This window comes from Aethalodelphis obliquidens, unplaced genomic scaffold (assembly GCF_003676395.1).
Source record: "Aethalodelphis obliquidens isolate GAN/ISIS:26980383/991018 unplaced genomic scaffold, ASM367639v1 scaffold7, whole genome shotgun sequence".
NCBI lineage: Eukaryota > Metazoa > Chordata > Mammalia > Artiodactyla > Delphinidae > Aethalodelphis > Aethalodelphis obliquidens.
In genome coordinates this window covers 23,940,257-23,968,188 of record NW_020837951.1, presented here as the reverse complement: position 1 = coordinate 23,968,188, position 27,932 = coordinate 23,940,257, and the positions used below count along the sequence as shown (strand labels likewise).

Genomic DNA, 27,932 nt, shown 5'->3' with positions numbered 1-27,932 from the left:
ACAGGCTCCGGACGCGCAGGCTCAGCGGCCATGGCTCATGGGCCCAGCCGCTCCGCGGCATGTGGGATCTTCCCGGACCGGGGCACGAACCCATGTCCCCTGCATCAGCAGGCGGACTCTCAACCAGTGCACCACCAGGGAAGCCCTGTTCAAGTTTTTTTATGACATATATATCATTTATATTTTTATGTATATCATTTAGACAAAAAAACTGAAGAAAAACACATGACAAAGTAACTGAGAATTATAATTAGCCCATCAAAATTACCCAAACCATATAAAGCAACAAATATTAACATACAGAATTCTTTATTTAAAAATTCCTCCTGGGCTTCCCTGGTGGCGCAGTGGTTGGGGGTCCGCCTGCTGATGCAGGGGACACGGGTTCGTGCCCCGGTCCAGGAGGGTCCCACATGCCGCAGAGCGGCTGGGCCCGTGGGCCATGGTCGCTGAGCCAGTGCGTCCGGAGCCTATGCTCCGCAGCGGGAGAGGCCACGGCAGTGAGAGGTCCGCGCACCGCAAAAAAACAAAAAAAACAAAAAAAAAATTCCTCCTCTTTTAACTTCACAGTAGATGTATTTATATGTATTTCTGAAACAATACGGCTTTTCAGCATCATTTTACCTAAATGGAGCCAACTGCCCTTACAAGAACCAGCCAGGGATTTGCAGCATATCTTTCTCTTAAAATTAGATATGAAAAATGACAGACTGCTGGCAATGAGGAATTTTCAAATACAGGATATCACTCAATTATTTCACGAGGCACTGTTTTCTAACAACGCGACTACTATTACATTTCACTATTACTCAGAATATACCATGATGATGGAAATGTATAAGATCCTAAAACCTGCATTTTGCCTTCCATAAAAAAAGTTAATGATAAAAAGTATACCATATTTCTTAAAGTCTAGGTAAAAAAAAAACCATGAACACCCCTAATCTCAACGCCCTATTTGCCCCATTGTCTTTACATATTTTACATAGTTGTATCATGTTCCACTTATGACCCTTCCCACTTTCTCCCTTCAGTTGAATGTCAGCTCCAGGAGAGCTAAGACCTTGTCTATCTTGCGCTCCCCTCCACTAATTTCCTAGCACACACAATAGTAACTGACATATGGAACGTACTCACTAAATATTTGTTCTAACAATGCCTTCCCTGTTATTTCATAATTTTCCTAAGTAACCACACAGTAACCTTCTGAGCGTTATGTCATAATTTCCTTAGTGTTTCTTTTTAATGTTAAATGATTAGTTGTTAGTACATTTTTACTACTGATATAACTAGCACCATGGTAAGTCAGCCCACCTCACCAGAACAAACATTCTACCCTGAGGTTTGGGGCTAAAGCGCAAGCTAATTATAACATGCTTCTGTTTGACCCTCTCTGAATATCTTCCTAATTTGGAAACTTCACGTTGGTGGATGTGGCAGATATTTAGAAGAACAGTAAGTCCATAACTAAAACATCATCCCCTTTCCACATTGAAAACATGATTCGATGTGCAAGAAAAATAACATTTTCCTACTACCCCAAATGCCTTTTTCTTAGCCGATCCCTTCTTTCAAAACTTCTCTGAAGTCCATTCTTCAAAAATAGCTCATGAAAAACATTCCTTAGCTCCCAAACCTCCGGCACTAATGGACCTCTTGGCACAGAGAGGGAAGGCCTTTTACATTCCTGAATCCTGTGCAAGTAGTGTGACTTTAAGTCTGGTATAAACCTATCAGCTGGATCTTATAGGAGCTTTGCATGCAGAACAACCAGCGGGTTCTGTTTTAAGGGAAACAGTCAATATACTAACAGCATGAGGCATGCAAAGCAAACTTTGAGAATAAAAGCAAGAAATGCCAGAGAAATGAATGACTGGAAGATGGAATATAAAAAACAAAAGAAAGAGCTGGAGAAAGGCAACAACAACAACAAAAGCAACATAAAGAGTCAGAGCAGGGCCTCCCTGGTGGCGCAGTGGTTGAGAGTCCGCCTGACGATGCAGGGAACACGGGTTCGTGCCCCGGTCCGCGAGGATCCCACATGCCGCGGAGCGGCTGGGCCCATGAGCCATGGCCGCTGAGCCTGCGTGTCCGGAGCCTGTGCTCCGCAACGGGAGAGGCCACAGCAGTGAGAGGCCCGCGTACCGAAAAAAAAAAAAAAAAAAAGTCAGAGCAAAGTAGAACAATGGAGGAGAACTGACAGTTGCAGAAGAAATGGAAAATAAAAGGACTAAGTAAGAGAAAATATGGACAAAGGTAAATAGGACACTAAGAAAAGAAAAATAACACGAAAGTGAGAGAGAATAACAAAAGAAAAATAAGAAAAGCACTTTCAAAAAGAAGGAAAGAATGAAGAATCAAGATAAGAAACCTAAGAAGATAAATAATTAAATGTATGAAAAAAGTGATATATGAGAACAAAGATGAGAAGGAAAAAAGTGTAAAAATAGGAACCAGAGAGAAGAATGAAGGACCAGCAAGTAGCATTTTGTGGTGCTAGTGTCTTTCTTAATTTTATGTTCTACATATATTTCATTTTCTGGAATATTCTGAAGGCACTCCTTCACAACGTCAGTCACCTGCAGGCTGGGTAGAGGGCTGGTCCTCAGTGCTCGATTCATACCCTGTGATGGAGATGGCCAAGGTTGCTAGAGTAGAAGCTGCCATGGAGATAACTTGCCCTGGTAACTCCGCTCCTGTAAAACAAGCATGCATTTTTTTAAACTTTTTAAAGGCAATGGACAAAATGGGAAATAACCTGCAAACTGAAACATACTCCTAAGTTTTCAACAGCAATAAAACAAAATGGTTATTACTGACCCACCAGACCAGTGGTTCTTCACCAAGGGAGAATGCTTAAGAATCAACAGGCTACTGTACAGCACAGGGATCTCTACTCAGTCCTCTGTAATGACCTATATGGGAAAAGAATCTAAAGAAGAGTGGATGTATGTATAACTCATTCACTTTGCTGTACACCTGAAACTAATGCAACACTGTAAATCAACTATACTCCAATAAAAAGAAAAGCAACAGGAAAGTCTGCTAAAAATGCAGGTTCCTGGACTCTCTGTGTATCTCTCTCATTTGGGAACTTGATGCTGGTGCACGTGGCAGATAGTAGATATATAAATGTGGAGTGCCACGCTTATATTTTTTGTACTTCACAGGTTAATTTTACTGCACATCTCTGTTGAAATACACTGCCACACCAAGTCTGTGAGCTTCTTGAATGCAGACTTACTTTCCTTTGTATTACTAGCTCCTAGCACAGCATGGAACAGCCCATACTTGCTCTCAATGACAACATTCCATGAGCGAATATGCAAATGTATGGGTATCATGCAAAACCATATACAGCTGATCCTTGACCAACACGGGTTTGAACCGTGCAGGTCCACTTATACACAGATTTTTTTCAATAAATATAGTATCTGTATTTTTATTTTACAGATCTTTAAATTAACTAAGTTTAGGGAAAAGTTTTTGTTCGATGAGAGATCACAACATGTGGAATCAAAAGAACTAGGATTTGGGCTTCCCTGGTGGCGCAGTGGTTGAGAGTCCGCCTGCCGACGCAGGGGACACGGGTTCGTGCCCCGGTCTGGGAGGATCCCACATGCCGCGGAGCGGCTGGGCCCGTGAGCCACGGCCACTGGGCCTGCGCATCCGGAGCCTGTGCTCCGCAACGGGAGAGGCCACAACAGTGAGAGGCCCGCGTACCGCAAAAAAAAAAAAAAAAAAAAGAACTAGGATTTGCATTCTGATTCTACCCAAACTGTTTCAGCTTCCTGCCCTTGGGTGAGTCATTTATCAATTCCTTTGTTTCTGAGGCAGAGACAGGAGCTCACAGATTTTTGACTGCATGGTGGAGTCAGTGTCCCTAACCCTGACATGGTTCAAGGGTCAACTGACTATCTATAAAGTACATAATTCAGCACAGGCGAAATCCACTGCTTGAAAATCTAAAAGATCATCACTACCCTGTTTCATGTTACAGGTTCTCATGTTAAGTTCCTAATAGGTAGTAAACCAAGTTTAACCATTTGCACGAGATTCAAAAAAAACATTCACTGGTCAATGAGGTCTGTCTATAATGGTCAGCCTTTAATTTGCTATGGCAGACAACACAGACTAGCTCACACAACACCTCATTCTAGTGTGCTTTCTTGTGCCCTAGAGACTGGAAAGCTAAGGACTGTATTTCTTGGACTCCTTTGCAGCTACAGTTCCACATGTGATACAGCAGAACACTTGTGCAGGCACGCCTGTGCAGACTTGGAAGCCCTAAGTGACTCACTGTAATTTGGAAGCTCTCCTGTCAAATACAGTCCCATGGTTTTTCTGCAGGTACTTAGCAGAAGTTCCAGAGGTTCTGCTGTCTGATCTCCAACTTTGTGGCAAGCAGCAGCAGCTGTGGCATTTCTGCTCAAACAGTCCCTTGGTGTCGTTGAGCATTTCTCCTGGTTGCATTGCTTCTGCATGTCAGATCCAAGCTTAACTGTCTGGTCCTTCCAAAAATTGTGTATGTACAAATTCTTTATACTAACCAATACCTCTTTCTATTTAGACTAGCTGGCATGGATTCCACTGTCCAACTGAGAACGCTGAGGGTTCTCAGTCACCAAATCATACGTACGCCCACACTCATGCAGCGGGGACCCCTGGGTAGGCCAATATTCAATGTGACAACATAAAGCTCTGCCAAGCCAATGAAGAGAGCCATGACCTTTGGAAGGTCAATGAATTACAGCTTCAGATAAACTCTGCACACCCAACAAGTTCAAGGCTGGCCATGTCCTAGAGGGAAGCAGGCCAGGGGTCTGAGATGGCTCTTCGGTAGCCTCAGCCATCAGGATCAAGCACACTCATCTTGCTCAATCATATCCTATCCCTCCTCTAATAAATGCCTCTGTAACCTGAAAGAGGTTTAATTTTTAGGCACTCCAAGAGAAACTCAAACTCATGATCTGGGAAGAGAGCATAAGCTAGATATCTGGATTGGAACCTATTCTCCTGGCCTAGGTAAAGGTGCTTTTTTGATGCCAGTAAGAGAACAAGGGCTGACAGAAAAACACAGTGTCTTTCACGTCTTACATGTTTCCATTACTCACTGTACTGAATGCTGGGGATAAAAACACAGACCCTGCCCCCATGGAGCTGAGTGGAAGAGACAGATACGAATTAAAGAACCACACAGATAAACGAATGTATACAAATTGTGATGATTGCTATAAAGGAAGAATACTGGGTATTTTATGAGCTCCTAACAGAAGAAATCTAACTTAGTCTGGAGAATCAGGAAAGGCTTCTCTTTAAGAAGTAAAAATGGGGACTTCCTGGGCAGTCCAATAGTTAAGACACCACCCTTCCAATGCAGGGGGCGTGGGAACTAAGATGCCACATGCCATGAGGAGTGGCCAAAAATAAATAAATAAATAAAATGGGGTTTTATTAAAAAAACAGAAAGTTTCCCAAATGATTCTTTAAAAAAAAAAAAGAAGTATAAATGAAGCTGACATATAAAGAATGAGGAGGAATTAACCAAAGGAAGGTAAATAATAATATTTTGGATGATGGAAGCAAATAGGAAGGCTGTAAGTGAAGAAACTGGTATGTTAAAGACAGTGAAAGGTCAGTGTGTTTGGAGCACAGTAGGAAACTGGTATCAAATAAACAAGGCTGGAGATGGTAAACCAGATGATGCAAGTCGCAGAAGACCATACTAAGGACTTTAGCCTTTATCCCAAAAGGAGTAGGAAAGCACTGAAGAGTTTTAAATAGGATAATTTTTTTTACTGAAATGTTATTGAGATAATTGTAACATCACATGCAGTTGTAAGAAACAAGAGAAATCCTGTGTACCTTTTATCCTGTCCCCACCACCCCGCAATGGTAATATCTTTCAAAACTGCAGTACGCTACCACAATCAGAGTATCAGCATGGATACGAGATACAGAACAGTTTCATCACTGCAAAGATCTCATGTTGCCCTTTTATGACCACATCTCCCCACTCTGTAAATAAGTAATCAGTTTTGAGATATAAAAAGATCATTCCTACTGTTTGGTCAAGAACAGATTAGAGAAGACCAAGAGTAGGTAGAGGGAGATAAGTTATTGCAGTATCACAGGCAAGACATGATGACAGCATGGTCTGCAGTGGTTAACAGGAAAGATGTTGGGAAAGCGACTGCATTTAAGAGGCATGGAATAGTCAAAGTGGACCAGACTTGGTGACAAAACAATAAATGGTTCAACAATGACCCCCAAGTTTCCAGATTATGATCAGACAGAGAACGTGTAGGGGAAATGGATGAAGATTTTGGGTATACTGAAGTTCTTTTTAGACTTCCAAATAGAAATTTAAACACAAACTGATTACATCAGAGACCAGAGAGGTCTTAGGTTCCTGTGTGCCCACAAGAGATTTCTTGGGGTCCACTCAAGAGAAAAGGTTGGGAACACCTCATGACTAATGGCCTGGGACAGCACAGTAAGGTGGGGAAGGGGGAGGCTTCCAATCGAAACTCAAAGAAAGGGCTTCCCTGGTGGCGCAGTCGTTGGGAGTCCGCCTGCCGATGCAGAGGACGCGGGTTCATGCCCCGGTCCGGGAAGATCCCACGTGCCGCGGAGCGGCTGGGCCCATGAGCCATGGCCGCTAAGCCTGCGCATCCGGAGCCTGTGCTCCGCGACGGGGGAGGCCGCAACGATGAGAGGCCCGCGTACCTCAAAAAAACCCCACAAAAACTCAAGGAAACAAAGTATTCTCTCATATAAGAGTAAAGACTAGTTCAGGGTCCTCAATTACTAAACCTACCTCTTCACAAGTAATTTAATGAAGTGGTAACTTATCCTTGAGAAAGTCAGAGAAAGAAGTCCCCTGATGGTTAGGTAGCTCCAAAATAAGAAGATCATTTTATAGCTCCTCAAATACGGGCTTTCAGTTTGGCTGCATTTTGGCTTATACTTCTAAACTCCCACTGAGCATTCATTCATTCACCAAACAGGTGACTAGGCTATGTTGCTGGGATGAGAGACTAAGTTAAGACCCTAGTCTCAAGCTCAGTCTAATACTTAAACTATCAGTTATGATTCAGTATGTTAAGAGCTAATGTAGATATAAGTGTAGAATATTGGGGGAGCACCGAGGATAGAAACCTAACCTATGCCTGGGAGAACAATTTCCAAAGGGGCTATCTGACAAGAATGGTAAAAGATGCCATCCTTTAAATCCATTTAAGCAAGTTAGATAAAGAAGACAGAACAAGTTTAGCTTGGGGAGAAAGGAAGAGGCTGGTATCTTAGAGGACAGAGGTAGAAAAGTTTTCCAGAAAGACAAAAAAGCAGGTGTAAACACACAAAGGCAAGAAAAAGCAGAGCGTGCTGTTCAAAGAACTCTAGGAAGTCGAATAAGGATGAAACACAGGGTACAATGGTAAGAGTGGAGAGACAGGAGGATACAGAGGGAGAATGGAACCAGAGAGAATGGGACCTGTGCTCATACTTACTATGCACCGGGGCAGTACAATTCAGTGGTTGGAATCACAGGTGAGGAAACAAGAATGCCCAGGTTCAAATCTCAGGTCTATTTTTTACTAGTTGGATGACCACAGGCAGGTTACTTAGGATCTAGATGCCTTAGTCTCCTCAAGTGTAAAATGCAGCATACAGAAATTCCTATCTCACGTGAGGATTAATTGAAACAATACATATAAAATGCTTAGAACAATGCCTGCTGTGTAGGACTCAACAGAAGTTAGCTCAATAAATGATATTATTATCACCATCACCGTTATCAAAACTGTTGGCTTTGACAGGATAAACTATAAGCACAAGCCACTAGCACTCCTACAGTATTTGCCTGTACCTCTCATCCCCTCCCTGCTCTGTACTACAGCCGTTTCCCTAAATCTTATCCTTACATTTTTAGATCTCCCCTCAGAGCTATGCAAAACATCTTACATACAGTCATCACTGAAAGACTTGAGGAAAAGTTAAGATCAACAGATTAAATCTTCACAACTACGGTTTAAAAACTTTCTCCAACTTGCTGATATCACTAAAATATACAATAAATATTTAATAAGTCTTAGCTAAATCAATGAAAACTACGCAATATCATCCTAGTTAATACACAAATGACTCAGCAAATTTTTCGAATGCCTGAAACTTCACAAAGGAACGAAAGGAATAGCACACAGAAAAAATCAACAGAGTATTTGAAAATTACGGATATAAGATTTGGCAACTGCTCTTACTCATCAAACAGATATGTACTTGAATGACTTTTGTCTAGTGATATCTTTCTGCACTTCAAAAACCCCAAGGGTTTGGGCAGAGAGATGATCAACTAGACAGAAGAATGCCAGGACCCGGAATCTAGGCAGACTCATGGTACTGGGAAAAAAGCCCCAGCTAAAAATAGGCACATAGACAAGGGAACATAATCTTGGGAGCCAAGAACTATAAACAAAGAAAGGAAAGAGCATCCAAGGTTTCAAGAGTCAATCTACCCAGGGAAAGGGCCAGTATTTTTTTTTTTTCGTGGTACGCGGGCCTCTCACTGTTGTGGCCTCTCCCGTTGCGGAGCACAGGCTCTGGATGCGCAGGCTCAGCGGCCATGGCTCACGGGTCCAGCCGCTCCCACGGCATGTGGGATCCTCCCGGACCGGGGCACGAACCCGTGTCCCCTGCATCGGCAGGCGGACTCTCAACCACTGCGCCACCAGGGAAGCCCGGGCCAGTATTAACTGGAGGGCCAAACAGCAGGAATCCACACATGTCCAAATAAGCAGACTACTGACATTAGCAGCCTAGCACCAGGGGACAGAAACTCATACTCTGGTATAAGAAATAGATCACATGTTCAGATAATATCTGTTGATATGGCTAAGTCGACAATGGGCAAAATAATTTTTTTTTTAATAATAGAGGGAAACATATTTTGAAGCCAGTCTAGATAAGGAGATACTTGATATACTTTGTTCTCTTTCACAGGGACAGTTGAAGTTACCAGGAACACACCCAAAGATGCTTATTGGAAGGAGGCTCTTTACATCAAGTAAAATCTCCCCAGCATGTAAAGTTCCCTTTGAAGAAGGCTTCTGTTTCCATTACTAATGTGGAAAATACATCTCCTCCTCAACAGCTTCTAGTATCACTTCACTGCACTACTGGTCAGTAACAGGGGTTTGGATATGGACCACTAGGAGTTTCTCTAGGTCTATTTAACTGACAGCAGCAGAATCGGGGAATGACAGACAAGCAGTAAGAAATTTACTTTGCGCTTCTTCTTCCTCCAATTTGGGCTTAACTGGACCAAACTTGTTCATTCATATCACATGCTGTCCCAAACAATTAAGACAAGATGAAGCCTTCCTCACCAAGGTATTTCTGGTCACTCATAAACAATTACCGATGTTAAGAGGATCAGGCCCAGGTGTCATTGCCTGTACTTCTCATCCTGGGTGTCCTGGCTATTAAAGATACAGCTGACACTTGTTTGCCTAGCTTTAGAAGAAGCACTTCTCATACTCATAGTAAATGGCTCTCTGAGCCTAAGTTCCTTCACCTGTAAAACAAGTATAATACTAATCTCACTGGTATACTATGAAAATTAAATGAGATAGCATGTTTTAAGAGTCCTACAAGGCCTCACGCATAGGGGAGACCAACAATGCTTATGTTCCTCCTTTCTCACAGGCCCGGGGAACACACCAAAGCTGGATTCCAGGTTTCTGCCAAGTTAAGACTTCTGGGGCCCGGGAGGCAGAGACGCTGAGCGCTGTGCTTATGGTAAGCCACCGGGGCCAACATGAAGACTAAAGGAGCTGACAACTACAACTGAGTGCAAGACGGATCCGCAGGGCTTCCCTGGGGGCACAGGGGTTAAGAATCCGCCTGCCAGTGCAGGTGACACGGTTCGATCCCTGGTCCGGGAAGATCCCGCATGCCGCGGAGCAGTTAAGCCCGTGAGCCACAACTACTGAGCCAGCGCTCTAGGGCCCACAAGCCACAGCTACTGAGCCCATGCACCACAGCTACTGAAGCCTGCGCACCTAGAGCCCGTGCTCCACAACAAGAGAAGCCACCGCAGTGAGAAGCCCGCGCTCCGCAACAAAGAGTAGTAGCCCCTGCTCGCCGCAACTAGAAAAAGCCCACGTGCAGCAACAAAGACCCTGCACAGCCAGAAACAATAAATAAAATAAAATAATAAAATAAATTTATTAAAAAAAAGACACATCAGCAGTCGATACTTTTTCAGGATGGCTGATGCTTGTCAAAGAGCCTGGTGAAAGGAAAGAACACTGGACGGAGGTTAGAGTCAAGGACGTAGGCTTAAATTTTAGCTCTACCAGTCACCCGTGGGATTGTGGGCAAGTCAGTTAACCTGTTATTAAATGTCTTCATCTGCAAAACGGAGAAATCTACTTTACAAGGTTGTGGGGGGAATGTTTTGTTTGTGGATTAAAAAAGATAGTACACTTAAAAGTATGGTAGACACTTAACATTTTTCCCTACATTAACTTGAGGTTCCAGGAAACACCAAGGAAGAGTTCCTAAGGTCTAAGAACTGAGTAAGGTCCCTGGGTTCAGAAAGGACCACTGAGACTAACTCAGCAATGATACATAAGAAGAGTTTTCTGGATCTAGGAACTAAACAAATTCATGCTTTGAAGTATGATGACATCCAAAGGATTAATTCTGTGCCTCCAGCAAACCACAGATTGTAAAACAGCAAAAGATTCAAAGCTCAGAAGACAGAGAGAAAGATGCCTACACAAGACTAGGTTACAAGAGCAGTCCTACAATGGGACAGTGGAGGTGACAAGGAAGGAATAAATGCACACAATGCCATGGCAGTACACTGAAGCATTCCCGTGCCTAACTATATTACAGTGACATCTACAGGAGGGAACTGACTATAAAAAAGGGAAAGGTTGTCCCAATATGGCTTGAGTTCTGATGCCTAAAAGAAACAAGGTACTAGGGGCAAGAGGAAAAAAATACTCAGAAATTTAGAAAAAGAAAAAATGGTTAAACAAATTTATTTTATGATGAGGTTTATCTACACTAGAAGTCCATAAAAAGATTCTAAATCAAGAAAAGCCTATTCTGAAGTAGGCTGGAATAGGAGTAAACAAAACAAGGAAAACCAACATTTCCAAATCTGCTCTCGACATTTATTCTGTGTCTCTATGACTTCCTTTCTTGTAATAGTCTGGAATACAAATACCAGAAATCTGGGTTGCATGCCAACACACCACTATTCTGGGCTTATGGGGAATAATAATCAAACACAGCCTTCTTTTTTCCCAAGCTCAATACTTGGTCTTAGAACTCCTGTCCTCACGGCTCCCTAGGCTGCCGTCACCAGCTGACTAGAATTTATACCCAAGAGAAAATCCATCTGAAACCCCTGGGTTAGACCTACTTTATTCATATACTTGCAGTAAAGTACTTACTTAGCCCTGGACAAAAGCAGTCAAAAGGACAAAACTGTCCTCAAAATATTAAAAACAGAACTACCATATGATCCAGCCAATTCCATTTTAGGATATATATCTGAAGAAAACAAGAACACTAACTTGAAAAGACATATGTACCCCCATGTTCACTGTAGCATTACTTACAATAGCCAAGATACAGAAACACCCTAAGGGTCCACTGACGGATGATTAAAGAAAATGTGGGGGGTGTGTGTGTGTGTGTGTGTATACATACACACACATACATATATATACACACATGCGTGCGCGCATGCGCACACACACACACAGGAATATTATTCAGCCATAAAAAAGAATGAAGTCTTGTCACTTGCAGCAACATGGTGGACCTCAAGGGTATTATGCTAAGTAAAAAGGGTCAGAGAAAGACAAATACTGTATGATCTCACTTATATGTGGAATCTTAAAACAAACAGCAGCTCAAAGATACAGAGAACAGACGGGGGGCTGCCAGAACTGGTGGTGGGGGTGGGATAAATGAGTGAAGGGAGTCAAAGGCACAAACTTCCGGTTATAAAATAAACAAGTCCCAGGGATGTAATGTGCAGCATGGTAAGCTATTGTTAATAACACTTTATTGTAGACTTGAAAGTTGTTAAGAGAGTAGGTCTTAAGAGTTCTCATCACAAGAAGAAAGTTTTTTGGTAACTGTGTAAGGTGACAGATGTTAACTAGACTTATTGTGGTGATATATACAAACATGGAACCATTATGTTGTACACCTGAAACTAATATAATGATATATGTCAAATATACCTCAATTGAAAAAAAGAAAAAAAAGAGAGAGAGAGAGAAATGCCAGAAGAAAAAAAAAAGGAGAAAACTGTCCTGGGGTGAGGGGTGAAGGATAAGCAGAGCTGTCTGAACCACTACTATTAGGGGAAAGGGGAAAAAAAAGAGACAAAGCTTATCAGACGAACAAGTGGAAACCACCAAGCTTTCTACAGTAGTTGCCAAAACAGGAAGTTTACTTCTACTGGTTCGATATATAACCACACAGTCTAACAGATTGTGACCAGAAAGAGAGGCTGAGCAAAGAAAACTTAGAAAGACAGCAAAATATAAAAGAAAATCTTTTTTATTTTCTACTCTGAGAGATAAGTAATTAAAGTTTCTTTGTTTCAGATAGTTATTATAAAATTCTAAACAAATATTTATGAATAAAAGATGTCTTGGGGCTTCCCTGGTGGCGCAGTGGTTGAGAGTCCGCCTGCCAATGCAGGGGACACGGGTTCGTGCCCCGGTCCGGGAAGATCCCACATGCCGCGGAGCAGCTGGGCCCGTGAGCCATGGCCGCTGAGCCCGCGCGTCCGGAGCCTGTATTCCGCAACGGGAGAGGCCACAACAGTGAGAGCCCCGCGTACCGCAAAAAAAAAAAAAAAAAAATGTCTTACAATTGTCAGACACTACTCATCTACCAAATAAAATAATAAACAAACAGCAACTTAATTTAAAAAAACTTCTGTAACGTAGCTATACACATACACGGAAGTGCCACAAATAGCCTTGTGATTAGCATGAAAAGGAGATGTGAAAAATAACATTGCAGAAGTATATTCATGGACATAGAAAGGTGCTCGTGACATAATTAAGTTTAAAATGCAGTTTACAAAACAATTTCACTATGATCCAGTTTTCTTGTGTCTTAAAAAGTCCAAAGGCATAAAAGTCATTAGTTAACATTTTGGTATAATCTGTGGGCAGTGGGATTTTTAATGATTTTTCTTTTCTTCTTTTTGTTTCTCTCTATTTTCTAGCTTAACTGTAACACACTGGTATTTGAGAACTTTTTTTTTCCTCTAAAAAATCTGCTGCAATTAGTAATTTGCTCTTGTAGTTTATGTATAACTATCAGAAAGAAGCAAGGGACAAATGTCAATTACTGTGGAAACTGTGCTGTTCAAACCTACCTCTCTGCTCACAGCCATTTCCACATGGCTGGCTAACTAGAAGTCCAGTCTGATGATCTCAGAACAGTGACGATATCTGCCCCTGCACCCCACCCCACCACAAACCCCATACAACTCATTAGAAACCTGTATGTTTAACAAAGCGCTCTAGATAAAGGCCACGTGCAACCAGGGTACCTCAAAAACAGTCTTTAAAAAAAAAGATTATTTTAAAAGGTTAAAATAATCTTTTAAAGAATAATCTTTAAAATAATCTTTTAAAGAAGACTAATCTTTATTCAACATTGTAGTGGAAGTTTCAGCCAGAGCAATCAGGCAAGATAAGAAATAAAAGGCACCCAGATTAGAAAGTAAGAAAACTATCTCCATTTGCAGAGACATGATCTTATATATGCAAAATCCTAAAGAAGTCACAGAAACTATCAAAGCTATTAAACAAATTCAGCAAAGTTGCAGGATACAAGATCTACAGGGGTAAATATTCATGACTTTGGATTTGGCAATGGTTTGTTAGGTGGGACACAACACATGGAAATTAAACAAAATACTTCTGATTAACCAATGTATCAAAGAAGAAATCAAAAGAGAAATCAAACAGTATATGATCCAAAGAAAATGGAAACACAACATATCAAAATCTATGGGAAGGGGCTTCCCTGGTGGCGCAGTGGTTGGGAGTCCGCCTGCTAATGCAGGGGACACGGGTTCGAGCCCTGGTCTGGGAAGATCCCACATGCTGCAGAGCAACTAGGCCCGTGAGCCACAACTACTGAGCCTGCGCATCTGGAGCCTGTGCTCCGCAACAAGAGAGGCCGCGACAGTGAGAGGCCCGCGCACCGCGATGCAGAGTGGCCCCCACTTGCCACAACTAGAGAAAGCCCTCGCACAGAAACGAAGACCCAACACAGCCAAAAATAAATAAATAAACAAATATGGGGTTTGAAAAACAAAAAACAAAAAACCTATGGGATGCAAAAGCACTTCTAAGAGGGCAGTTTATAGCAATAAATACCTTCATTAAGAAAAAAGAAAGATCTCAAATAAATAACCTAACTTTATGTAGCTGCTTAATGGGCACAGCACTTTCCTTTACGGTGATGAAGATGTCTTGGAACTAGATGGAAGTAATGGTTGCACAACACTGTGAATGTACTAAATGCCACTTTAAAATGGTTAATGGGGGCTCCCCTGGTGGCTCAGTGGTTGAGAGTCTGCCTGCCGATGTAGGGGACACGGGTTCGTGCCCCGGTCTGGGAGGATCCCACATGCCGCGGAGTGGCTGGGCCCGTGAGCCATGGCCGCTGAGCCTGCACGTCCGGAGCCTGTGCTCCGCAACGGGAGAGACCACAACAGTGAGAGGCCCGAGTACCGCAAAAAAAAAAGGTTAATGATTAATTTTATGTTATATGAATTACACCTCAATTTAAAATGCAAAAAAGGGGGGTGGAAATGGTCTAACCATCTAAAATATTTGAAAGAAATTTATTTTCTGTTCAGAAAATACCACCAATTTAAAGCAGTTCATCATAGTATGTTTTTTAAATAAAGTTATTCTCCCAAATACTTCTTAAGAGTAATATTAATAGAATGCAGTATTTCTTACCAGAAGACTCTTTTCCATTCTGTTTTTCATAGAGGGTGCCCACAGACATCAGGAAAACAATAACCAGGAATACCGGAATTCTCCATGAGCCAGCCAAGGATGCTGCAAATTATTAACATTTTTAGTGAAATAAAAATCTAGCACTTGTCTTTAAAAGACTCAGTTCAGTAGACTGACAGAACAATCTGGCAAATATGTTAATAACAAAATTGTTTCACAGGGAAAAAATTTTTTAAAAGGCAATTGAAACCTCAATTCAGGGCTCCTCTCAGGAAGTCCAGCCCTGCTCTCAGAGGCCCTAGTCTAAAGGATTGGGTATGTGCCAGCTTACCTTTAAGAGGCTTGTATCACCTGAAGAATCAAGTCCATTCTAAAGCACATCCAGTGTGGAAGACCATCAAACCCCCTGTTTAACCCCCGAATGACCTGCATCAGGCACAGAACTTTAAGTCATGGTGCCTGACTTGATTTCCCGGAAATACCACTGGGTGTGAACTCTACCTCTCAAGAAAGGGTGGAACGGCCCACAAGAGCACGGCAAAAAGCTTTAATGTATCCTCAGTGTACAGAGCAAAAATGCTAACAAGTGGCCAAGGATCAAAAGCCTCTGCATTTCCCTGAGTTGGTCTACAGCCTTACGAACATACCTGCCTGCCTCCCTCCTCTACTCTACCTTCCCCAAATTCGAAATGAGTCCCATAAGACATTAGGGGATCTTGTTGAGAAACTCCTTTAGCATTCCAAGTCAGCAGAGCTAGAGAGTAATGCTTTGTTTCATATCAGACTCTAAGCAAAGACACACTTTCAACCAACTCTGGTTTTTATTTTATTTTTAACAATAAGTAGCTCTAAAAACTACTACTAATAGGCTACCTACTGCTCTAGGTTACTGAATTTTGTTTTTAAATTAGAACTTGATGTTTCCATATAGTTAAGACTTGGAGGTAAATGAGTCCCTGAAAAATCACTCTACAACATCCTGGCAGCCACTCAGCTAACAGTGAAGAGTCTCAAATAACGGGGAACTCATTACTCTGAGCAGCTCTGACACTGATCATCCTTATGTTGAACAGAGACTTGTCTCTCTGAAGCTGCTCGTTGCTCTGACATCTCTCCCAAATGGCTACAGAGATCTGTTTAAACCACTCTTTCACAATCCTTCAAATACCTGAAACCGGCTTCCGTATTTGCTATCTTCCTCACCTCTACCTCCTCCCCACCCCTGCAGCCCCAGTGCCCTTCTCTTATGGAGAGTAAACATCTCTGGTTCCCTTAAGAGTTTCTCTCCCATGATTTTGAGCACCTCTTATCATCCTTGACTGCTTAGCTACATCCTCCCTAAGTAAGACACTCAGAAACAGCCATGAAAGTTCAAGTGTGCTCTACTTTATAAGATATATTTATTTTTAAAAGACCTTTTTGAAAATGAACATTCCATATAATTAAAAGTAGACATTTTAAAGTACAATATTTTCATTCAAGATTAATGAAAGATTAAGGCAGAATATTTTGAAGGATTATTTTAAAGAATTTTAAACGCAACACATAAAACTTCAAAAAATTCACTTTGATTCACACGGTCAGCCTCCGCTGACCTTAAGCTAGACTTTCTTAGAAAAAGGGACCCACCTAAATGAAAAAGCAATATAATCCAGACAGGAATTGAAACTGCTCTCAAGTAGCGTTCAGTGCTTGCATTCCACTTGAATGAAACAGTCAACACATAGCCAACTACCAAGGTCCAGATCTTAAATAAATGAAATATAGACACAGTTGTAAAATATATACACATGCAATAAACATACAATTATACAAAACTTGCAAGCGTCTACATAGCATGAGAGCTGTGGATACAACACAGATGACGGTTGGTGGTGCTAAAAGGAGTGTGCATAGGTTTTCCTCCTCTGCTTAGATAAATCAAGTTTGGAAATAAACAGGTTTGAAATCCCATGCAGCGATATTATTTAAATATCTTTAACAAAAAATACATAAATATAGTTTTAATTTAAGATATGTTAAAGTTCAAAAACTATTATATGCATAAAGATACGATAAAATATTCAATTTTTAAGCCATGGATTTAAATTAAGCGCTTCACCTTGTGGAATTCTTGAAGTTTTCTCTGTAGATTAATATTTACAAAAGAAAAGAAAAAACAAGCGCAAATTCCCTGGTGGTACAGTGGTTAGGACTCCGTGCTTCCACTGCCAGGGGCCCAGGTTCCATCCCTGGTCAGGGAACTAAGATCCCGCAAGCCGGTGTTACTATGAAAAGAATTTTTTAAAAGCTAAAAAGAAGGCAGCCAGCTGAAGTGTGACCCTGCTGAAATAATCTTGGTAACAGATGGTTAGAGTCCAGAGTTATACTCAGTTGAAGAAGTGTAGCTGAAAAAAATATTACCAGAGGAAGAAACAGCGAGACTTGAGAATGGAAGAACCAGCCAGGGTCCCCCTCCTCAGTTTTCCCTACAGTAAAACTAAATGACTCTACTAATCACAAAGCATCATACACAGAAACTCTCTAATAACCTCATATTTTAATAGAACATACACAAAAGATGGAAAGAATACATAACCTAGAACAAATGTGAGCACCAAGAATTTATTAAAACAACCTGAACCTTGAAAACAAATAGGCAAATTAAAACAAAAAAAGGACTTTATGCTGTAATTCAGAGAGTGAAGAAAAAGGAACTGATATGGTTACTACAAAAGCCAGAAAAAAACTACCTCCTACTTTATTTTGATCATATCTTCAAAATACTCTTCGGTGGGCTTCCCTGGTGGCGCAGTGGTTGAGAGTCCGCCTGCCGATGCAGGGGACACGGGTTCGTGCCGCGGTCCGGGAAGATCCTACATGCCGCGGAGCGGCTGGGCCCGTGAGCCATGGCCGCTGAGCCTGCGCGTCCGGAGCCTGTGCTCCGCAACGGGAGAGGCCACAACAGTGAGAGGCCCGCGTACCGCAGGAAAAAAAAAAAAAAAAAAAAATACTCTTCGGGTCTTAAAAATGTTTATAGCTTCAGACCTGAGAATTCAGCTTTGGGACCTTACTAAATAATGATAAATTCTGAAAAAGGGTTAAAAATAAAGAAGCTCATCATAGACTAATTTAGAACACTGAAAAGTTGATAACCTAAAAGTTCAATAACTGGGAAGTGGTTAGCTCTGGATGAGTCACTCAGTAAAATGTTATGCAATCATTAAAACAGGCTTTTTTAAACAAAGACTATATAACTTAAAATATTCCTAAGATATTATTAAGGAAAAAGCAAAATTAAAAAACACATGTGACATGAATATATCTACTGTATGGTGGAGGAGGGGGAGGAAATGTACTAAAAAGTTGTATTTAGGTGATAAGATTTTGTTTTCCCCTTTTCCTTTTCTCTATGTTTTCCAAATTGCCTTTAATGAGCACTAGTTCTTTTATAATGAAAAGGATATTAAAATATTTTTCTTCAAGCAACTAATAAGACGAAATATTAAAGAGATCTTAAGCCCCAGATATATGAGCACATGGGAAGTGAGACTACAGCTGCTTCCAAAAAGTTCAAGCTTGTAGGACCATACACATTTAACCCTGGGAATTTAGAGAATTTGAGATATGACTGTAGAGCTCAGAACAAAATCTGAGTGTAGTAACAGTACACTTATGTAACACTTTGCCTTGTTCTAATACTTTAAATACATGAACTCATTTAATCCTCATAACCACAGGAAAAAAGTACCATTATCACTCCCATTTTAGAGATGAAAGAAACTGATACTTCAGAGAGGTGACCTGCACAAGGTCACACAGCTAAAAAGTGACAGAGTCGGGAAAGATGGGTTCAAGGCCTCTGGGGCAGCGGACTTAGCCTTGGACAGGCAGTGAGACGGGAGGAAAATCCAGGTAGAAAGACAGCCAAGGCCAAAAAGCTTTGAAAGGATACCACCCAATCAGTATCTTAAAGATGGAAGAGAAATCAGTCAGAAGTTCTCTCTTCTAGAACCCTGTCCTCCGGCCTCCAGGGGACATGGGTTCAATCCCTGGTTGGGGAACTAAGATCCCACATGCTGCAGGGCAACTAAGCCCACGCACCTCAACTAGAGAGAGAAAACCTGCACGCCACAACTAGAGAGAAGCCCATGCACCACAACGAAAGATCCTGCATGCCACAACGAAGATCTCGCATGCTGCAACTAAGACCCGATGCAGCCAAAAAATAAAACATAAATAGATACTATTTTTTAAAAAAGCAAAAAAAAAAGAAGTGACAGAGTCAGGATTAGAACCCAGGAACCTGGCTCCAGAATCTGCTTTCTTAACAATAGGGAGAATAAAGGGTAGTGCCAGAAAAATAAAGAGGAAAAGCTGCTCCAGTATTCACAAGGGAAAATAAAAACAGTTGATTCTGATGACTACAAATTGCTGAAATTTAAAAAGAAAATGATCCTCAGCAAGTGGATGGTCTTCAGCAGTATGCTACACAGGGGTAATCAGCCCTGCCTTATTAAACATGTGGTCAGTAATTTAGATGAAAGACTAGAAGGCATATTAGCCAAACTTGTAGATTACACAAAATTGGGAATAGTCAATATAAATGATTCAAAAAGATATCCTGAAATTAGAACAATGGGCTAATCAAATAAGATTAAATTTAACAGAGAGAAATGCAAAGTTCTGCTTTTAGGTTCAAAACTCATCTATACGAGTATAGAATGGGAAGAGGATAGCTGGTCAGAAATGTAACTGGCATGAATGCCTATTAATAAAAGTACAATACATCAGGAAAAATGACTGTTTCAGTGACTTACACTATCAAACCACAGTGGCAATAAAATTCAGACTGGGAAAGGAAATGGAAATCACAACACAGGAGACACAGATACAGCTGGGGGAGAAAACTGTTCAGCTTAGGAAAGAGAAGGAAATAAGATTTGATAGCTATCTTCAAATAGCTGGGGAAATGTCATCTGAGAGAGGAACAGACTTAATTATCTGTGGTTCTGAGGGCAGAAATAATAGGTGGAAATTAGGAAGCAACATATTTCAGCTTTATATAATAAATTTTTCTAATAAACTGTAGATGTCTAAAAAGGGAATGAGCTACCTACCATTGCTAAAAGTCTGAGCAAAAGCTGACTGGAAGTCAGGCATGACAAAGTAGGAGAGTGTGCCCTCAGTGAGAAGCTGAACTAGAGGATCACAGAAGGATATACTTTCAGATTTTAAGCCTACGATACTTTTCAACCAATCTTCAAGAAGTTTTTGTTTCTTATCTGTATTCATAAGGAACGAGTATCACTCGCAAAGAGAGGAAAAAAATGAGAGACTGCATACTTCAGATTTTTTCAAAGAAACTCATGATCTAAAGAGAGGTATGTGTTTTCACCCAGTAAACCTGAAACTCACAGATAACCTCATTTCAGTTTAAAATAACAACTTATTAAATATACTCCCCAACTCCACTTCTACAAATTTGGTTTACAGAAGAACTACACACTGTGCAGATATAAAAATGTTCACTGTGGCAGTTTAAAATATTAAACAAACAAATTAAATATAACAAATTAAATGTCATTTTATAGGAGACTGTTTAAATTATGGTATCTCCAAAAATGAAATAATTATTCAGACTTTCAAAAGTGTGATAAATAACTTTATTCAATGACACAGTGTAAATTTATGCATATGCACATTTATAATGGTGAAAATATATACTCACCAAAATGTTAAAAAATATTGTCTCTGAATAGTTGGATTTCAGGAGGTAAGTCGCATCTTTATACTTCAAGTATTGAATTTTCTTCTAAGAGTAGTATTATCTTTATAAATAGTAAATGTCTTTACTTAAAAAAAAAATCTTTTGACTTTTTTTCAGTATTTTCAAGAGTTTCCTCAGAAAAACTTCACAGAATATTATTAGTTGAAAAAGTATGGCCATTTATAAAAACACTTTAAAGTTTCTATTAAACCATAATGATTTTACAGTTACCAATGTTTAAAAATGTTTATCAGATACTAATACAAATTCAGTGCTAAAATAATTTGGTAGGAACACTTTCTAAAAGGCATCCAGAAAAAAAAAAAACTTTACGCTACTATTAAAAAGAAAGAAGTATATCTGAAAGTACTATCAAGGAAAGATATCCACAATACAATGATAATGAAGGAGCAATGATAAAAGAAAGAGAATTATATATATATAATTTTTGTTTTAAAAAACAAAACCCCTATACTTTATACATTCATATAGGTGTAGAAATAAATTTAGAAGGCTATTCACCAGTTAACAACAGTAACATCTATACAGTGGGAAGAGAAAAGAGGCAATTCACTTTTACCACAGAAACTTACATGATGCTTAAATTTTTTTATATATATAACAAGCATGTTCTACTTGAGTCAATATTTTAAATCGCTAAATATTCTTTAACTTACTGAAAATAAGGATGTGTACATTCAAATTTCATACATAATTTCCAGTATGGATTCCTATAAGTGTGCCTTTATGAGAGCTTTTTATTTCTGTCTCTGAGAAAACCTGTTCAAGTATGAATTTTCTTCCAGGAATAAATCAATGAGCCACAGTTTAAACAGAAGAAGGCATACTTTCCCAAACTATGTTCTTCAGAGCAATGTGTCCGATCTTTTCAAAATATACATTCAATACTCATTTTAGAGCACCAATGTGTGCTAGATACTTAAGACTGTCCATAAAAACTGGCAACATTTATTTAGCACTACAAGTACAGCAAATTAATAAACAATCACATTTTCCTTTCATTTGACTTATTGACCACATATACTTTTCTGATTAAATAAGATATTAAATGCATAAAACGTAAGTAGACTTTGCCCTATAGACTATGTCTTTGTTTTATTTATTGTCATCTGGGTATTAACCGGAAAAGCAACTTGGCTTGCTTCTATTGCATGATTTTGCAGAACAGTTTCCTAAGTCTTTTACAGAGAGAATAAAACGACTGATTTCTTCCCAACTTAAGGAGCCACAGCCCTCATCAGCTACTGCTTCGGGTACTTCATTCTCCTTTAAAACTTCATTCTCGGGCTTCCCTGGTTGCGCAGTGGTTGAGAGTCCGCCTGCTGATGCAGGTGACACGGGTTCGTGCCCCTGTCCGGGAAGATCCCACATGCCGCGGTGCGGCTAGGCCCATGAGCCATGGCCGCTGAGCCTGCGCATCCGGAGCCTGTGCTCCGCAACGGGAGAGGCCACAGCAGTGAGAGGCCCGCGTACCGCAAAAAAAACCCACTTCATTCTCCTTTATTCTAATTTGAAAACTTTCATGGTGTGGCAACTTCAGAGTCAAGACTCTTTTATAATCAAAGTCTTTAACTGAGAAAGAACCTAAGTACCGGAAACTTTCCTCCTTACTGTTGCCAAGCAAGTAAAACATCCCAGGAGTAGGCCTGGCCGGCTGGCTAATGTACATTTCCCAAGAGCCTTGCTGGCAGTACTACCAAACTCTGGGGATCTATCTGTAAAACTGAATATCCAGGAACCTTAGAAATCATCTAAGCTAACCCCACGCTTCACGCAACTAGAGTTGAGTAGCCCAGAGACGGGCCCTGGTCTGTCCAAGGTCACAAAGCAAGCTACTAACAGAGCTCAGTTTAGAATTTACACTCTTATCTTTCAGCCACTGTTCCTTCCACTTCATGCTTCTTTATAAAGTAAAATGGAAACAATGTGATCAGAGACCATGGAGAAAACAAATCTATTACTACTGCAAAAACTGTAAATGTCTTCAAAACATTCTAACAAGTCTGAACTAAAGGAGAGAGGAAGACCCAAAACACTCCCAGCAAAGAAAAATGGTGGAGCAGGAAGGCTAGATTTTTAGATTTATCTTGACAGCTCTACACCAAGGAAAGATGCCAAGGACCCTAAGGACGGAGTTATATGTGAGGTTGCTGCAACAGATGATTTTTTTTAAGTGTTTAGACATCACTAAGTCAGCACAATATTCTAATATATTTGAAACTGTTTTTAAAAATTGCTCACATCATGGATGGTTACTCTTTCACTTGCAAGCAGGATGGAGAATTAGCAGAAAAGAGCTAGGAGACTGAAGGAACCCCAAAGTGAGGTGAACAGGACCTGAACTGGAAGGATAAACTGGTAACAAAGGAAAACACAGGTAGTAAAGACATTACAAAGGAAGACGGGATAGGACTTGGAAATAACAGATACAAGGATAAGAGAGATGACTAAGGTTTCTAGATGACTAGAATCCAGGGGCCTTTGGGGGACTATGTGTGGTTAGTCCAATCCTGATATTCTTCTATTTTTTTTCCTGAAAACTAAAATCAATTTATACTATCAATAAATAAACACAATGTATTGGGGGAAAGCTTTTAAAAATCTTTGTTGAAGGTTCTGATGACAAAGGGCCTTCAACTGCTGACAGGTCTGTTGAGTATCTTTCACTGACAGAATGAACAGATCAATCTCTAAATCTCACCCGAGAAATTCCTCGCTCCTACTTCACATGACTGTTGTGAGAATGAAATAACACACATGAAAGTGCCTACCAGTCCATGGTAGATGCTCAAAAGCTGGATCTTAAATGCATGAATTGTCAGCTCTCCAAAACGTAGATTTCCTTAAATTCACTTTTCTCTCTACCTCCCCCAGCCACTCCTCTCAGTGGCAGCAGGCTCCAATTTACAGGTTGTTTAGAAAGCATAAGGACCCTTTTTCTATGACAGGCAGCCCTTCTTGGGCTCACAAAACCAAACCAGCTGTGAACTATGACAGAAAAGTTAGAGAGGGCGCCCTACCCAGTCACATGACCTTTCACTTCTTGTCAGGCCTTAATCAGCGCTCCTGACTGAGCAGTGAGCACTCCCTGTCTCCGCTTCCCAGGTACACTTTTAGCTCACCTCCATTCAACCACCCGCTCCTGAGAACTGCTTCAAGAAAACACAGCCGCAAGCTCCTCTCCAACTCAGATCAACCTCAATTTAGGCTCCCTACTCACTTCTAATTAACTCATACTGTGTCTTTTATAATGGGTTTTTTACCCCTTCCTCCCTTGCCCCCATCGCTTTAGGCAAACAGCTGAGTTTCAAGCCTTTTCAAAATTATTAATTGGCTTGACCTTCCTTCCCCTCTTCTAACCTAATCAATCTTGGCCCTTACTTCTCTTCTGCTCATCCACAACCCATTCAAGGGTATGTAAATAAAATACAAGGAAGGGGGGTTTATCTTCAGTAAAAAGATATTCATAGCTCTATACACGGAGCGGCAGGCACTTTTTCACATTTATTCAATTCCTCATCTCTTTCCACTATCTGAGAGGGACTGGCAGAAATGCCCCAGTTTCTGCTAATCATGGCAATTTACCCATGTATTCAATTCTTACTTTACTATGAAAATACAGTGTTCATATATGCTAGGGCTTTCTTTCCTAATTTCCTACAGTTTGGTGGATATGTTACTTGGTCTTGCCTACGGTAATTACAGTAAACTGCATTATCAACAGTCAAAAATGTTAGCAGAATCTAGAAATATGTCTGAATTTGACAAGATTGAATCTCTTGAGGACAGGAATCAAGTTATAGTAATTTTTATATTTCTTAACAGCATATAGTACTCTGCCTTCTATGTAAGAGGCATTCAGTCCACTTAACTGAACTGTGAAACAGCAGGTAAAGGAGAAATAACATGGAACTGGGACTCCATAAAGTGAACCCTGGGTTTGTTCAAAGTCTGAGCGACTTTGGGACCATCACATTCTCCGGATCTCAGAAACCTCTCCTGAAGAGCACCAGGCAAGGAGGCAAGAAAGAGTAGGATCACTTCCACCTGATAACCTGCCAAGCCTCAGGAGGTCAAAGAGGGTGCTTCCATATCCCTCCCTCCTACCACAACTGAAATAACCAGGCCTCTTGGAGGCCAAGGATTCTGTCTGATAACTTCGCAGTTACGCACACAAGCAGCATCCCAAAATTATGGATGAGGTGCTCCCCAATACCTTGCAATACCCTGATGGCCCATAATTGGTGGGTAATGAATATTTATCTGTGTGTCTGTCATCTCCATAAGAATATGCTCACATATGATTATATGTACCTTGAACACAGAGCCTGCACCTTACTCCGTTTAAAGCCCTCACAAAGCCCAGTACCTAACAATATACTCAATCAACTTTTAACTTGAACTGAGAGGTTGTATGGATAGAGCAAAAGCAGACAGGAGTTCTGGAATCAATCACCAACTCTACCAATAACCTCAGGCAAGTCAAAACCTTGCTTGACAGATAAAGGGAATTATTTTGCAACTTGACATCAAGGTGCATTGAACACTGACAAAAGTGAATACATTTATTTTTAAATGGTACTGCTTACTGATGAAATAGCATTCTTATGCATTAAACATCCGCTTGTTTTTAACAGTCCCCAGTGAAATATTTGGATCATTAACTGATCTACAATCTGGTCTGAGTTAGGAAATGTGTCACTAGATTATGCTTGAAATCCCTTCCAACTCTCAAGCTCCGTGATTTTCTAAGAATAAGCTCAGATGATCCAAGAATCACAAATATACCTTTCCTTCACCCAGTCTGCCTAAGTAATCCAGGCGGGAGGATAATGTTGCACAGCAGTCCCTGCACAATGTAAGCAGTTCCCAAGAATAGACTGTGGTGAGAAAGAGGCCCCCGAGGCTCAGCAACCAGGTAGGTGCCTGGCACAAAGTACATTGAAATCACCTGAACTGAGAGGCAGCTCTGAACTATTAAGAAAGATTTGTTCTAGGACTTGAGAAACTTGCGTCAACCAGTGCCCTCTTTGTGCCCAACTAGCCCTAGCCTGGTAAGAAGTCACCTCTCCTATCTGTAGGATGACAGGTTGGATTAGAATCTCTAAGGTCCCTTCCAGGAAAGTCCCACGTGAGCAGAACTAAGATGCTGGAGGACCCACTCTCCCTGACCAGGAGTAAATTCATGTCCACCTACCGATGCACTGAAGCCCCTACCTGCAAAGCGGAACGGCGATTCCTCACAGGGCACACGCCCCGCTAAGTGGTTCCGTTAGGACGGGGGCGGGGAACGGGGAGACTGTTTCAAACCATACCCGCACTTTGGAAGGAAGTGCGCCAAGTTCCTAGGGTGCACGGGAAGGAAGGCTGAGACGGACACTGCCTGCGGCGCAGGTCTGGATCTCTGGCCGCCCCTGCATCGTGCGGAGGGGTTGGCAGGATCGCACCCCAGCGAGCTGCGGGTGTGGTGAGGGGCACTGCGCGCTTGCCGGGACCGCCCAGGGCCCGGGCCGAGGCTCACTCACCCACAGGCTGCTGAAGTAGTCCAGCCCGCGGCAGATGAACGCGCCGGCGTGCGCCAGCAGCACCTGCACGCCCAGGTAGCTGCCCAGGCTGTAGAGGCCATAGAGAAGCGGGCCGCCGGCGCCGAGCAGCAGCAGCAGGCGGCGGCGGCGCAGCGCCTGCTCTCCCAGGGCCTCCACGCCGTAGTCTGCGAAGCAGATCGGCAGCAGCAGCGCGGCCAGCACGATGGGCGTGTGCGCGCGGTGCAGGCGCTGCAGCCAGTGGCGGCCCAGCCGCGTCAGCGAGCTCTTGAAGGGGTGCAGGAAGGTGCCGCACAGCACGGCCCACAGCAGCGGCCGCAGGAAAGCCTCCAGGATAAAGTAGACGAGCACGGCGGCGCCGCAGCACAGGCACACGAACAGCACGGCCCCGGTGTTGTAGAAGGCCTGCTTGATGGGCTTGTCGAAGCGCAGCGCCAGCGCCGCCGTCCGCGGGGTCTCCCCGCAGCCGCTGCCGCTGCCGCTGCTGCCCGGCCCGACCGCACGCTGAACCCGCGGCGCCCGGCCCGGGGAGCCCCGCGGACTGGGCGGCTCTTCAGGGGAACCGTGGTCGGCCATGGTACCCTGCCGCCGCCGCCGCTGCCGAGAGGCGGTACTGGGATGCCCGGCGAGAGGCACGGGCGAGAGGCAGGGCGGGCGGCCCGCGGCATTGTGGAAGTCGTAGTTCGTAGCTGGCCATTGAACGCTTACAGGACCTTTGGGGAACTACAACTCCCAGAGAGCGTAGAGAGCGCTCCTTCGCCCTCGGGCTCCCTTCGTTCATTGGTCCCCGAGGAATCCAGGTAACAGGTTTCTGGGCTCAGCATCCTAGAAGAGGCAAAAAACAAACAAACAAACAAGCCAAACTCCCCCTTCCCATCAATTAAAGTGTTATAATAGTCACAAACTGGGAGGAAAAATGTCAGATAATCTTCCCGAAAAACACCCTGAACTGTCATTAAAAACAACCCAAAACAAAACAAACGAAAAAAGCAACACGCCTCACCCACTGGTTAACGCCAATTTTGGGGGAGGCGGAATCCCCAAAGAGGCACGATGTTAACAGATTGAAAACCCAGGCTGCACATTAGAATCCGTGGGGGAGTACTTATGAAAGACCGATCACCAGATTCTATTTTATTGATTTATTTAATAAACACTTAAAGTGTGTGCTCTGGTGTGCTTGGCAGGATTTTAAATAGCGATTACCATATGGCAGACCCTGTTATAAATGTCTCATCCCCATTAACTCATTTGATCCTTAGAACAACCCTACAAGGAAGGCGGTGTTATTATCCCCACTTTACAAAGAGGAAAACTGAGGCACAGAGAAGTTAAGTACCTTGCCAAGGTACACAGCTAGTAAGTGGCAGAGGCAGGATTCAAACTCAGAATCTGGCTCCTAAGTCTATTCTTACGTACTATGTTAATTAATTGGTCTGACAAGGGATCCTTTTAGCATATTTTTTAAAGCTCTTCAGAAGACTCTTAGGCGCAGCTACTGGAACTAAGAGAAATGAAGGCTGAAGCACCAGAAACTCACCAGACTTACATTTATATGGCCTAACGCAAGGCTGGGTTCCTATAGGATTTTGC

General features: G+C 41.9%; 1 protein-coding gene across 3 annotated transcripts in view; it reads right to left on the bottom strand.

Annotated features, from left to right (window-relative positions):
- Window positions 1-26,948, bottom strand: part of TMEM245 (transmembrane protein 245) — a 98,820-nt gene extending 71,872 nt beyond the window's left edge. For all 3 annotated transcript variants that reach the window (XM_027105278.1, XM_027105277.1, XM_027105279.1), the window contains exons 1-4: window positions 26,322-26,948; window positions 16,656-16,773; window positions 15,027-15,128; window positions 2,580-2,696 (exon numbers count right to left, since the gene is read on the bottom strand). In XM_027105278.1, coding sequence (XP_026961079.1) covers window positions 2,580-2,696; window positions 15,027-15,128; window positions 16,656-16,773; window positions 26,322-26,915 — 931 coding nt within the window. In that variant the 5' untranslated portion in view covers window positions 26,916-26,948. The remainder of the gene's footprint in view (window positions 1-2,579; window positions 2,697-15,026; window positions 15,129-16,655; window positions 16,774-26,321) is intronic.
- Between the last annotated feature and the right edge of the window lie 984 nt (window positions 26,949-27,932).